We start from the raw sequence: 15,187 nt of genomic DNA, 5'->3' as shown, positions 1-15,187 counted from the left end.
TCCCAATGGTCACATGATCAAAATTCAGGTGCTTGACAACCGGCATGTATTCATAACTCGTGATAGCTGTACTGGGGTCATGTGGTCACATTTTGCATCCTTCCCAGCTGGCTTCTGACAAGCAAAGTCAATGGAGGAAGCCAGATTCACTCAACAACTTCATGATTCTTTTTACAACTGCGACAAAAAGGATTGTAACATGGGGCAAAAATCACTTAACAACTGTCTTGATTTGCAATAGAAATGCTGGACTCCATTGTGGTTGTAAGTCGAGGTCTATCTGTACACAAATCCACCTCCTTCTATATGGCAGCAAAGAGCTAGACTTTTTTTTGCATCTCCTTGCTGTAGTTTAATAGTTGCTTACAGTTTGCAGCACAAGCATACAATAGCCCTATCTGCATGAGCAAACTACAAGCTTATAGTTTAAAAACGATAAGTTTCCCACTCATCTGTGTCACATATTTTCTTGCCAGGAGCAGTATGAGTTTGTGTATCGTGCAGTCACTGAAATGTTCCGGGATGCCCTGGGCATTTCCTGTCCAAATTATGAAAATCTCAAAGAGGTAAGAGATGGGACCAAACAAGCTTTTTCCACAGAGGGCGTAATGGCTTCCCTGTTTTATGCAAAATGGAGTTTCCCCTTAGGCCAGACAGTCATGAGGCAATTGCGCTTTCTTGAAGCAACCTTACAAGAACTACTTTGAAATACTTGGTTTAATGCAGGCAAAAATTAAATCCAGTACTGTATTATTCATTGTATTTTATGTGTTTTGTATAAGATACGACAACTTATCTCCGTGAGACTCAGGATTTTGATTTTGATTTCCCTCTTATTCATATGATCGTTTTAATCCCCATAATTGTTTTTCATTTCCCAAAGATTTACTCTGGTTTCTAAAGTCCTTTGTATTAGTGAAGTTAATTCTGAGATCAGCATACAAAGATGAAAAAAGTCCTCCTATCTTGTGGTTCAAGGCAGGAGCTCCCATTTCATCGGTTCAGTGTTGCTGAGAAAGGAAGATTTAATCTTTCTTATTGCATTTTCTCTACCCAATGGTACTATTATTTCTGCAAATAGGGGGAAAATGTCACTATATAAATATTCACCCTGGGTTTCAAAATTTTTTACAACCTCTTCTGTAGGTGTGGCCTGCTTTGTGGGAGTGGCTTGCTGGCCATGTGACTGAGTGAGAGTGGTTTGCCAACCAGGTGACCGGGTGGGAGTTGCTTGCCAACCATGTGACCAAGTGGGAGTGGCTTGGCAGTCGTGACTGGGTGGGCGTGGCCAACTTGTAAAATGTGGTGAAACTTACTTAACAACGCTCTTGCTTAGAAACCAAAATGTTGGCTCAGAAACTTGGCATTTGAAGCACGCAAGTCTTAAAGCTGTCAAGTTACAAGACCCTTGCACCCCTAACCCTTTAGAAAAAAACCCCAGGGGTGTTCAAATGTTGCAGCTTTAAGACTTGTGGACTTCAACTCCCAGAATTCCTCCTCTCTCTCTTCATTTGATGATGGGCAGATGGACAGGGGGAGGGAACTGGAATTGGTTCTAAACGGCACTGTAGATTTGTGGAACCTCTTCTGTAGAAGAGGTTAGAACTGTCAGGAACCCACCCCTGCCCTCGCAGGATGGAAAAAGCCTATTGGAGACTCTAACCCATCATTGCCTCTCCCTGCCCTGCAGTGGTGATTCAAAATCTTTTACTACCAATTATGTGGGCGTGGCTTGGTGGACATGGCAGGAGAAGGATACTGCAAAATCTCCATTCCCTCCCAATCAGCTGGGACTCGGGAGGCAGAGAATAGATGGGGGTGGGGCCAGTCAGAGGTGGTATTTCCCAGTTCTCCGAACTACTCAAAATTTTCTCTACCGGTTCTCCAGAACTAGTCAGAACCTGCTGAGTACTACCTCTGCTGCCCTGCCCCAATTGGTTCTTTTTCCCCCTCAAAAGAAATAAAAATATTCATCACCAACAGAAAAAGAGTTGCTTCCATTTTAACTTCATAGAAAGTGAAGCATCATGAAAATGGTGGGCACAGTTGGCTGAAGCAATGCTCATCAGGGAGCCTGTGGGTCAGTGGTGGGTTTCAAAATTTTTTCGAACCTACTCTGTGGGTGTGGCCTCCTTTGTGGGAGTGGCTTACCAGCCATGTGACCTGGTGGGAGTGGCTTGCCGGCCATGTGTTTTCTCTCTCTCTCTCTCCTTCCTTTTGTTTCTCTGTCCTTTTTCCTTTTTTTTTTCTTTCATCTCTCTCTCACATTTTCTTTCTTTTTTATTTTTTTTTCTTTATTTCTTTCTTCCTTTCTTTCTCTTTCTCTCTCTGTGTGAGTCTGTGTGTGTGTGGGTGTGGGTGTGTGTGTGTGTGTGTGTGAGAGAGAGAGAGAGAGAGAGAGAGAGGGAGAGAGAGAGAGTGTGGTGGGTTTCAAAAAATTTTGGAACCTCTTCTGTAGGTGTGGCCTGCTTTCTGGGGAAACCTCTTCTAACTGGTTCGGTAGATTTGACTAACCGGTGCTACCGAACTGGTGTGCGAACTGGTAGGAACCCACCTTTGCTGTGGGTTCTGCTGTGAAATGTTTAAAAAGAAAAGAAAAGAAAAAGATGGCCTGGCAGTTGCTACAGTCCTTTGGGGGGACTATGGTCTAACTCCAGCCAAAGTAGACTTCTGTGTTTGTTATTCTTTATTTGTTAGATTTATATCCTGTCCTTCCTTTAGTGCAATGATGGCAAACCTTTTGGGTTTGGCATGTCAATAATTCAGAAAATACCTCTTTACTCTGCTGCTGCTCTCTCTCTCTCTCTCCCCCTCTCTCTCTCTCTCTCTCTCTCTCTCTCTCTCCTCTCTCTCTCTCTCTCTCTCTCATACACACACACACACACACACACACACACACACACACACACCACATACCCCCAATCTCTCTCACACATCTCTCACATACACCCAGGAGAAAAAAGAAATAATTCATAACAGAATAATGCACTAAATTAAAATATTTAAATTTATTATTTAATAAATAAATAAATGATTACAAAAAAGTATAGATTTTTCTAGGAGGACTTCCTGGGAGGAGCTTGCTGGTGGTGGCAGCAAAAAATCAGCTGCCTCCGAATTCCTGGCTACGTACCTGTTTAGAGGATCTTCCATCTGACGTCTTATCAGGTTTTCTTATCCTTCAGGCAAGAAGGAAAGAAGATATTGTTTTGCTGGCAAATGCTCTTCGATTTTTGCAGCTTTTGTGCTTGCAGGGAAAGGGGGGCTAGCCCAAGGCAGAACAGCTGTCCGTGCTGGGAACTTCAAACTGCCTTGTGCAGGACAAAGTAAGACTCCCCCACTCTGCTCAAAGTTTTGTTTGATTTAATCTTATCACGAGCTGAATCCATTTCCGTGCACAATAATTGTTTATCAACATTTTAGCTTCTTTTCTTTTTCTCCTCCGAAAAATTATTTACTTAGAGGCTTTTAAAATGGCGCCGAGCAGGCTGGTTTCTCCGGTAATAATGAACACTTTTTGTTAATCCTCACAAGAATTCACAAGAATCCAAAACAAAAGAGATTGCTTATCACATGTTTTGGTTTCACAATAGGCCAGCAGAAGCTTTTTAATTAGCTTTATTTCTACAAGAATGTTATTCTTTCATTAACTTTGCTTATCTGGAAGTTAAATGGTGATGAATCTGCTGAACGGTCTTGTTACAATGTTTACTCACTGAAAGTTTTGCCAAGGCTTAACTTCAAAATAAAAGGGGAATTCAGCCTCTTCACTTAAAGCTGCATATTCAGGCAATAGAGTTTTATTAACTGCAGGCAGATAAATTTTGAAATGGCTTCAAAACCAAATATTAACTTGAAGTTGTAATTTTTTTTTTCTTATTACTATTCAAAATACCAGCTTCAATTTTGTAAAAGGCTTTCTTATCCAGCTGCGTTACAAGATGGTGATTTTATAGCTTCTGCGTTTGATATATGACACACTCAATCAGCTATTCTCCTGAAGACTTCTCCTTATTAACTGTTAAAAATCTATAAATAGTACCCCATTTAAAACCGAGGGGAGCAGAGACTTTGTTTGTTTGTGCGTTTTTTTATAATGGCTCCCAAATCGAAGCAGTCTAAGCGTTTCCTTAATAATACATCTCAAGAAATTGTTACAAAATCGCTGCCCTTGCCTCCCACGCCCTCCACTGGAGATCTCTTAACGCAAGAATTTCTTTTTGAAACCCTTAAAGAGTTCAGACAGGAAATTAAACAACTTTTATCGGACTTATATGATAAACTGGACGCCAAGATTGCTCAAACAAGGGAAGATACGATCAGAGTTATGACTGTTATGACAGGCTATGTTTCTGAAATGGAGGACAAATTGGAACTTTTGGAAAAAACTAATTCTAATTTGACATCTAAAATTCAAACGTTACAACAGGAAGTTGAAAATGCTCAAAAACAACTCGTTATGATAAATTACAATAAGACTGCATTTGCAATAAGAGTCAGAGGATTGCGTGAAAAGGAACAGGAGAATTTGAAACAGACCTTTTTTGAAGCTTTCAGACGTTCGGTGGGAAGTCCGGGATTTAACTTTGATTGGCAGATTCAAAAAATTTATCGCCAGAACTCGTGTGTAGCAAAACAACGACAGCTTCCGAGGGACATAATTATATATTTCACCACAAGAGAATCCAGAAATGCGATAATACAGAAGTTTTACAATAACAGGCTGCGAATCGATGGACAGGACTTGATTGTTTTTAAAGAAATACCATCTCAAATATTAAGAGCAAGGAGAGACTACACTTTCTTAACTGAAAAACTCAGAGATTCTCAGATACAATATAAATGGGAAGTGCCATCTGGTATCAGTGTCACATTTGAGAACCAAAAATATCGTCTCAATTCTGTTTGCGAAGCCCGAGACTTTTACTACAAAACCCTGAAGGCGGGACTTCCTGATTCATCCGGACTTGGAGAAAGACAAGGAGAAGGAGAAGATAAGCAGCGGGACACGTGGCTACAAGGCGGCGGGTGTTGCTTTCCCTTTCCGGAAGGGCAGAAGAGTAAAGAATAAAGATCCAGCTATGCCTTTAAAACACTTCTTAAATTTTTAATTTGAATAAAATTTCAGGACTCCTGTCTGGTATAAAATGACAAAGCTGTATATCGATGAAGAGATATTGAGACTGAAAGAAGCGGTGCTGAATTTGGACATATATTATATGGGACTTATATAAGACTTGTTTGAATCTTAATTTAAACTGCGCATGATCTATTCTTTGGGGCGAGGAGAGCGAAGATCATAGTTTTCTTGGATTGTGGTTTGGGATGAATGGAGTCGGGTGCGTGGGGTAGATGGAAGGGTAGTGAAAGTTCAATTAGATTATCTTGATTCAGAATGTATGCTGATTTTTGTATAAATTGTTATTTGAATACAAGGTTAAGAAAGATTATCTGGAGAGTCTACACGAGGGTGGAGTAAATATGAGAGGAGCAATGGATGAGGATAAAATATATATGCGGACACGGGTAAAGGTAGGATGGGAGGTATAGAATTTATATGCGGAAGCAGGTAAAGACATTGTTTAAAATTTTAAAAATAATGAGAAGCTGAGTTTAATGTTAGAGAGTATATTGACTTCTCTTTCTTGGGGGGGGTTACCCCCCCTCCTTTTTTTTCTCTCTTTTTATTATTCTTTTCTTTTTTGTTCTTTATTTTTTATTATTTTTTATTATTTTGTAACTTCTAATCTATTTGGTTTCAATATACTCCAGACTTTGCTTGATAAAGAACGATGCCGGGAATGGGACCTGGGAAGTCGGAAGGGGGTCAGGGAGGGGGGTTCAGGGGGGGGGGGGGAGGGTCGAAGTAACAATGAATGCACCTGGATACTGTTGCTTTTTCTTTTTTTTTTTTCTTTTCTTCTTTCTTTTCCTTTTTTTTTTTCTTTTGTTTTAGTACAAAACAAATAGACCAATGAATACTAGAAATACACCGAAGCGAGGTGTAGAGGGAAAGAAGAGGGGGGAATTAAGAGGGAGTGAGAAGGGAATGTAAGGAGGGTGAGATGGTGGGAAGGGGAGAAAGGAATGGCTGAGGGGGAGGGGAAGTAGAAGAGGGGATTGTTGGAAGGGAGAAATGAAAGTTGGAGGGGTAGAAGGAAGGGTGTATGTAGGATAGAAGTGTTATGAGTTGTTTATTCTTCTTTTTTTTAACTGCACAGTATTTAAGTGATTGTATAAAGGAAAATGAAAATGTAATAAAAGAATCTTTGATAAAAAAAGTATAGATTTTTCTAAATGTCTATGTAAGGCAGCTCCCGGTCGCACAAAGCCTGGAAACTTTGGCAAATGCTTTTGCGTGATCTTGCGACCTCCAAAAAAAAAAAACACAGCAGGAAAGCACACTTCAGCCTTATGTGCTTTAGGGAGGCTCCAGAGGTCGCACAAGAGTATCTATTGCCCTCTCCTACAACAAGAGTGGGTTCCTACCGGTTTGGATTGGTTCGGCCGAACGGGTAGTAACTTGGCGGCCTGGGTCGCTGGAACCAGCAGCAACCCAGGCCTGCCACTCCCCTGAACCGGTTCTCCTACGGCGGCGCCATCTTGATTTTTGCCTCTGCGCATACGTAAAACGACTTTCTTTGCAGAAATGTATTTCTTTTTCATTTTTTAGTGTTTTGCACATGCACAGACCTTTTTGTGTGTAAAGGCGCACACACGCAGAGTATGTGTTTGGAATGTGCGTAAGTGAAGCGAAGTGGCACGCCGAACCTGTAATAATGCCGGTAGCAACCCAGCCCTGGTCTGGAGGCCCGACATACCACCAAAAATACCACCAAAAATACCATGGCATGTCATAGCCCTAGTAGCTTCCCTGGTTGAGAATGAGATGAACTTACATAGGCCTCTCTGAGCACAGTCCATCTTGGCATGTGAAGTAACTTGGACAGGCTATCTATGATCCTCATTTTTTGCTTTCATTTCACTCTCATCATAAATTCCCCTTTCATACCCACAAATGCCTTCTACTATGGATTTTGAGATGACTCCTTTCTCCAGAGGTTTGCCAAGGAAAGGTTACATTATTATCATTGACATGGCTTCCTGGTGAGCAGCATTCCCTCTGTAGCCCAGATGTCACACGAGGCTGGTATCTCTGCCCCTGAACATTTCCTCCCTGAAAGAGTGCAGCAAGGGATGGGAGGACACGCTTGTGCAGGTGTGGTAGTTTGAGAGCCCAACACACCCACCCACACCCACCATGCGTTTCCTTTCTTAGGATGGTATCTTGCAGCTGGGCAGGAAGGAAAGAGGTATCTGATCTGCTTTTCGAAACTTTTCTACCACAGAGAAAACCTCTACCCAAAGAAAACTTTCTTCCAACCATTCTATCTTGTTGGCTCGGAATCTGGAGACATTTCCGCAATGGTTGGTCCTTTTACAGGACACAACTCACTCCCTCTGTCCAAGAAGTATTGCAAATCCCATATTGCACTTTAATGCAATAGTTCGTTTGTTATTACAGGAGCTTGGACTGTTTCGGAATAATCCAATTATTTTTCTATGTGTGTGTCTCTGAGACGAATCGTGGCAATTTGGTGGGGGGTAATATTTTCTTTCTTCCACATTTCTCATATGCTATCCTATTCCCTGCCTTCCACAGAAACCCAAATTTAAGCATCCACTTGCATGGAAATCCGCTTTGGAGCTGGATATAGCTACACCTGTCTCCTAAAACTATATGTATTGGCTTTGATGTTCTCATTCATGTACCTATCAGAATAGAATCCTGAGTTTCAGAGATATTTTAAGGATCAATTATTTATTTATTTTTATCTTGCCTTTATTATCATTTTTTATTTTTTAAATAAAATACTGTTTATTATTTTTTTCATATATAATAGCTCAAGGTGGTTAACATATCTAACGCACCTTTCTCCGATTGCTCACATAACCACCTGCAGGGTGGTTAGTAGGGCTAAGTGCCCCAAGGCCACCCAGCTGGCTTTCATGGCTAGGGCGAGACATGAACTCAGGGTCTTCTTAGGGGTGAAATCCACTTACCTTTGCTACCTTCGCTCACACGCGCCACCTCCATGCATGCGCAGGACCTTCCAGGCATGCGCAGAGTGCATCTGCAAAGGTAAGCGAACCATGAGGGGGGAGGAATCAGCTGTGCCACATGATTTAATGATGCAGCTCAATGAAACTGCATCTACATGGAGGGAAGTATGCAGTGGAGTACCCCAAGGCTCTGTTTTAGGCCCAGTACTCTTCAACATCTTCATCAATGATTTGGAGGAGGGAACAAATGGGGAACTCATCAAATTTGCAGATGACACCAAGCTGGCAGGAATAGCCAACACTCCAGAAGACAGGCTTAAGACCCAGAAGGATCTTGACAAACTTGAACATTGGGCACTATCTAATAAAATGAAATTCAATGGTGAAAAGAGTAAGGTTCTACATTTAGGCAAGAAAAATGAAATGTACAGGTGCAGTATAGGTGGTACCTTGCTCAATAGTAGTAACTATGAGAGGGATCTTGGAGTCCTAGTGGACAACCATTTAAATATGAGCCAGCAGTGTGCAGCAGCTGCCAAAAAAGCCAACACAGTTTTGGCTACATACTGTAAACAGAGGGATAGAATCAAGATCACGTGAAGGGTTAATACCACTTAATAATGCCTTGGTAAGGCCACACTTGGAATACTGCATTCAGTTTTGGTCGCCACAATGTAGAAAAGATGTGGAGCCTCTAGAAAGAGTGCAGAGAAGAGCAACAAAGAGGATTAGCGGACTGGAGACTAAAACCTAAGAATGGTTGCAGGAACTGGGTATGTCTAGTTTAATGAAAAGAAGGACTAGGGGAGACATGATAGCAGTGTTCCAATATCTCAGGGGTTGCCACAAAGAAGAGGGAGTCAAACTGTTCTCCAAGGCACCTGAGGGTAGAATAAGAAGCAATGGGTGGAAACTAATCAAGGAGAGAAGCAACTTAGAACTGAGGAGAAATTTCCTAACAGAATAATTAATCAATGAAACAGCTTGTCTCCAGAAGTTGTGAATGTCCCAACACTGGAAGTCTTTAAGAAGATGTTGGATAGCCATTTGTCTGAAACGGTATAGGGTTTCCTGCCTAGGCAGGGGGTTGGACTAGAAGACCTCCAAGGTCCCTTCCAACTCTGCTATTGTATTGTATTTAGATTAATATAAATCACGCGTCACAGCTGATCGTCGGGAAAATATTTTTTTTGCTACCGGTTCGAATTAATGGGTAGGATTTTTACTACTGGTTCAGGTGAACCGGTTCGATCTGGTAGCATTTCACCCCTAGGTCTTCTCCTTTCTAGTCTGGTGCCTTAACTGCTAGACCAAACTGGCTCTTTATTCAAAGTTTTCCTTTTGACTGTTTTATTGCAAATTTTCATTATTTATTATTTTAATGTTAATTATTTTAATTTTTATTGCAAAATTAAACACAACCTATTATGTAGCAGACAAAATCCAAAATACTAAACTCAGGGAAAGGAAATTTTTCAAAAAGAAATGAAGCACAGGATAGATTTTAATAAAGAACAGTAATTCAAGGAGCAATTCTAGTTGTTCTTTTCTCTCTTTGGCATGGAGAGGGCTACTTCAGGGTTAATCTGCTTTATGTTAAATTTCCTGCTACAGGAAGTTTAAACAGCTGTCCTCACCTAAAACATTTTTCACTTCCCTTCTCTTTGGTTTTGCACAGAATCGTCTTCCCCTTTATGACGACGCCCTCTCCCTCCGGCAACCAACTGCTCCCTTGCTCAAGCGAAACTCCATCCTCCGGTAAGGAAGGCTGAGGGTCAGCGCCTCGGCAGTGGGATATGATTAGCCCTAGAACAGCAGAGCCTTTTCTGTAATGACCCCTTGTGGGAAAAGCCAGGGTTGTGTGGACACTGGGTCCAATGTTAAGGAGGGAGTGAAAGTCCTTCTAATAAGACTGATGCATACTTGGGTATGTCATATTTTGTATGGGTTGATTTAATAATTGTGCTTGTATTGTTGTTTTGCCTTGTAAATGTTTGTGTTGAGTTTTAAGTCATCTTGGAAGTATGGAGGATGATCGTACCTTTTACTGGTGTGAGTAAATAGAGTAAATAAATACAAAACTAACAACAATCATTGTAATCAGGAAAGAAACTGTACATGATTGAAGAGTAATGAAAGTCTTTATGGCCTCATCTCCCAATTATCAGCATCAGGTCTGGGCATCTCAGAAAGGCATATATGGGAAATGTTCAGCTGGGCAGGAAAAGAATTGGATGTACCATTGTACATCACAAAGCATATCTCTTTCTAATTCTTCAATTGAGACAAAATTCACTATGCTGAAATCCTGATAAGTGGTATTTCATTTGGGCCTCTGGTTTTTTTCCTGATCTAGGAGCATCTCAGTGCCTGCTGATCCAACACCAGCACCCCTTCCCGAACAGCCAAGAAAACCCGTCAAGAACATGGGTGACACTTATGCTGTTGTGAACAAATTCCGGCGAAATGGAGCAGGAGCTTCTTCTGCTTCTCCTGCCAGTGAGGACAAGTCCATCGGAGAGGCACAGCATTATACTGCTGTGAAGCCACACAACAGCACCGTGGCTGACTTTCCATCAATAGACCCCAGTGCCTTTGCAGGAGTACAAGCCAGTCACTCTCTGCCTGGAAGTCCTGTACACAAGGCATCACCGAATACAGCTTGTGAAAATCCCCGTCTTAGTTCATCTCTGACAGGTGATGTGTGAGAATAACTGTGGAAACATAAATGCAGAAATGTTAATTTTAGATTGGGTTTATTAGCTAAGCTAAAGAATTCATACTTTTACATATGATTATGTGTAGATTGTTTAACTAAAGCATGTTTTTTTTTACTAAAGCACAATCCATATTACAAATTCAGCTGTAAACCACTGTTTATAAATCATGATGCTGGGGTTCATATAGGAGCTAAATTATTTGGGCTTACAGCAGTATTTTAACTTGGCCAATATAGAGTCTGTGACTTTGGCTAAGGGTTTTGTGTGCAATGCATGTCTGCTTGCGTGCCCATACACATATTGCCATAAGCAATAGCAAAATACATGTAATATTGGTAATAATAGGCATAATTTAAAAGTACAAAGCAAAGAGAAAAGAATTAAAAATGCTTAGAAACCATATGATTAACAAAATAGTTCCAGAAAATTTGATCTGATTAATCAAAATTCTCTTTTATCTCTTTGCCCTAAATCAATTAATACAAATGTTGCATCTCCTCCATCCATTGATGTAATTCAGGTGTGTTCCAAATATTATCCATTAATGACTTTGGTTCCACATAATCCTCCCTCACCTGAATGAAGAATCCACAATTGTTGATGGCTTGATCAATTTTAATTACTGTGTATATAGCCCAAAAAACCATGTAATTTTGACAAGTAATAATAACTTAAAGACATACTGACAATCCTTTTACCTCTAAGGCTCAGTTGTGGCAATAATGAAACAAGCCCAAATGACATGAGTTAGTGTTCCAATAATGAATACAGTCATTTAGGGCTATTGTGTTATGTGAACCTAGCTCTTGTGATAAGGAAACTATTCTTTATGGGTCGGCATATGATTTTAACCCAAATAAATCATGGATTGCACGATGTACCACAGCTAAACAGGCTATGTTAACTTTTTGTGTCAAATTAACTTTAGTATTTATGTAGCAATCAAAACTCATCATAAACATTATCCTTATATCAACGTTGTAAAAGCTATCATATTTTACTGAAGATACAAAATATAGGCGTGCTAAAAGATTGCTATCTGATCTGAAGCCATTGTAAATGGAATCCTGAAAATGCTTACCTTGAACTCTTTGTATGTTTACCTTTGTGTAAGCATATGTGAACGGTTTGTCAGTTAATAGCTGAAGAGGTTTTTGAACTGGGTTTGCATTTGTACAAAGCCATAATGAGGTGTGTTTAATTTTTGACTTAATCTGATGTGGAAACCCAGCCATTAGGTAGCAATATATGGATTATGGGATATCAAGGTCTGAACAAGTCCGTTAGGCCTTCTACAACTAACCAAGCAACAATGGATGTGTGAACATTATCAGAAATAGGCCCCAAACTATATTACATTTTCTTACTTGATTGTGCCAAATTTCAAAACCCACTGAGAATTACAAAATGCAAGTTTAAGGAAAGAATATCTTTGTTATTCTGAAAATGGATAAAATGTCAGATTTTGGCTTTTCTGTCCATTTACAACATTTAGCAGAAAATGCCAATGGGAGTCTAGTATTATTGGGTATAAATTTTGCTTTTAGCCAATTAAAATAAATTATGAAATGACCTAGATCTCATTGTTTATTAAGAACTCAGTATAACTGCAAAGTTTTTTGACAAACTGGAATTAAATAGATGAAAACTTTGGGATGGTTGGATTGAGGTTTCCTGGGTTCTTTATTCTTATAATCTGAAGAAAAATACCCCCCCTTCCCCAATATCTCTTCTTCAGGAGAGTCCAGTTCTGGAGTCACCTCCTCTCCATCTCACACAAACGGACTTGGAAAAACTCTTCTCAGGAATCTGATGCCCCCAGTAAGTAGACTGATCTTTTTTGTTTCCCAAGCCGTACCCATAGATGCCATAATATATGCATCCCATTTATTAGTTTTTTAAATAACTTTTTCACTTCAGCCTTCACCTTTCACCGTTATTCTGCCTATTTTGTAAGGATGTCCTATTTCTGCTTTTCAGTGAATATTTATTTATATATTGCCTGAAAAAGATACAATAGTTCTTTTTTTATGAAAAAGGGAACTTTTTCATCAGCCTCTTGCAAGTAATCATTATTGCTCCATTAAAAACTAAACCAGAAATCTAAGATGTTGATCATGTTGTATGACTCCTAAGCAACCTTTTGAAAAATGTGGGCAGTGACCAAGGAAATTCATGCTTAGCTTTGGCCCAATTCACGTTGAGCCAAAGAAATGAAAGTAAATTTCTCTTTCCTCTTTAGTATCGTATTATCTGTTGTTGGCATATATATCATGTGTCACTTGGTTAGTAAATTGATCCACTTCCTAGGTTTGCACAATGCATTGAACCATAAACTCAACAAAAGAGTTTTCATTTGTACAAACCCCTAATGAGGATTTAGCATGTTTTGGGAGTGAAGCTAGTGAGCAGACTGTGTAAACACAACTGCTATGTAGGTAGCAGGGATGTTTGAGGAACATGCAGAATATTGGATGCAACATCCAGCTGAACGAGCTTCAGCTTTGTAATTCACAGATATTATAGGACTCACTTCTTCTTGGGACAAAATGAAAAGTTCTTTTTATTCAATTTTATTTTTTCACCTTCTGCTTCTTAGGCTTTTATCTCCTCGTCCGGAAAGAAAGGTAAGAACAAATGGGCTTATATAGGATTCACCTTCTATCTGGAAGTGAGCAACAACAGGCCATCTTAGGGTTGTTGCCAAGGAAACCACAAAGAGAGAACCATAGAGTCAAGCTCAAAAAAGTATATTCATTTATCAAATTTATATAAGAGAAGCGCAGAGTCTATTGAATATAAAGCTTCATTTTGCCTAACTTTACGTTAGAAGATAATTGCCTTCTATTTATTAGAATGTTATGCTGCCCTTTATTGCTTGATAAATAACTCAAAGCTGTGGACGTATCTAATACTCATTCCTCCTCCTCTTTTCCTTACAATAACTCTGAGAGGTGGGATGGTCTGAGAGGGAGGGACTAGCCCAGTTACCTAGCTGGCTTTTTGTCTAAGGTGGGACTAGAACTCACACTCTTCTAGTTTCTCTCCTGATTCCTTAACCACCACACCAAACAGGCTCTCTATAGTATATATCTTTTCCAACTAACTCACTTCAGGCATCCTTGGTGCTCTCTGAGCTTGGTTGTGTGTGTAGATATTTCATTATCCATTAGTGCACTGACAATGTTACCCAGTGGTAGGATCTTGCTGGTTTAACAACCGCTTCAGTGATCGCATGTTTCAGTGATCACATGTTTTGTAAAACTGTGCGCGCATGTGCAGTTTTACAAAAACTTACTTTTCACATTTCTTCTTGGGGAGTAACACGGCTGAGGCGCGACAATTCACTCTGCTGCGCTAATCAGTTGAGAAGATATAGTAAGTAAAGCACAAGGACAGGCAGGCATCCCAACCTAATCATCGGAGTGAACCGGTTCGCTTTCAGCTGATCAGTTGGACTTACTGGTTGCCCGAACCGGTCCGAACCAGCTGAATCCCATCCCTAATGTTACCTAGTTTGGGTAATGAAACATCTACAAGAAAATAACCAAATTCAAAGAGTACCAAGGACTCCTCATTTCAACCCTGAGCTACAACTATTCTCCTTTATTGGTAAGTCACTTCAGTGATGGACTTTGCTGTGATTCAAAGATGGGGAAACTTCAAAGATGTGGACTTTCAGGTATTGCTGAGCCAACTCTCACACTCCTTTGCCATGTTGCGAGTTGTAAATCAACATCTCAAAGCCATAAGTTACCCTCCTTTGATATATAGCACCCATCTACATAAATGATCTCTACTGAGGCATCAGAGAGTTCTTACTCTTCAGAATGGATCAGTAGAACTAGGCTGTCCTTGCACAGGTAGTCCTCAATGTACAACCACAATTGAGCCCAAAATTTATGTTGCTAAGAAATCTTAAGTTAGTTTTGCCCCATTTTATGACTTTTCTTGCCACATTTGTTAAGGGAATCCCTGCTGTTGTTAAGTTAGTAACAAGGTTGTTAAGTGAATCTGGCTTCCCCATTGCCTTTACTGATCAGAAAGCTGCAAAAGACGATCATATGACCCCCGGGTACTGCAACCGTCATAAATGTGAGCCAGTTGTTAAGCATCTGAATATAAATCACATGACCATGGGGATGCTGCAACAGTCATAAGTGTGAGAAATGCTCATAAGTCACTTTTTTCAGTAGCGTTGTTACTTTGAACAGTCCCTGAATGAACTGTTGTAAGTCGAGGACCACTTGTATTATCACATTTGTATATCACTTTAAAATTGGACAGCTTTACATCTCCCAATAATGACAGGTACTCTGGATGACCTTAAAATAGGAGTGTGCAAAACATTTTGTTTTGAAACATTTGGAGTACAAATGTGATGCAGCTAATATAGCCCACAG

At 40.1% G+C, this 15,187-nt stretch overlaps 1 protein-coding gene across 1 annotated transcript in view; it reads left to right on the top strand.

Annotated features, from left to right (window-relative positions):
* Positions 1-15,187, top strand: part of PTPN18 (protein tyrosine phosphatase non-receptor type 18) — a 53,160-nt gene that overhangs the window by 34,409 nt on the left and 3,564 nt on the right. Inside the window, exons 11-15 of the mRNA XM_032211046.1 lie at positions 477-566; positions 9,743-9,822; positions 10,421-10,761; positions 12,523-12,605; positions 13,384-13,411. Of these exons, the coding sequence (XP_032066937.1) occupies positions 477-566; positions 9,743-9,822; positions 10,421-10,761; positions 12,523-12,605; positions 13,384-13,411 (622 nt within the window). The remainder of the gene's footprint in view (positions 1-476; positions 567-9,742; positions 9,823-10,420; positions 10,762-12,522; positions 12,606-13,383; positions 13,412-15,187) is intronic.

Source organism: Thamnophis elegans, chromosome 2 (genome assembly GCF_009769535.1).
Source record: "Thamnophis elegans isolate rThaEle1 chromosome 2, rThaEle1.pri, whole genome shotgun sequence".
NCBI lineage: Eukaryota > Metazoa > Chordata > Lepidosauria > Squamata > Colubridae > Thamnophis > Thamnophis elegans.
Note: the sequence above shows the minus strand (reverse complement) of the source record. Positions and strands in the feature narration are given on the sequence as shown.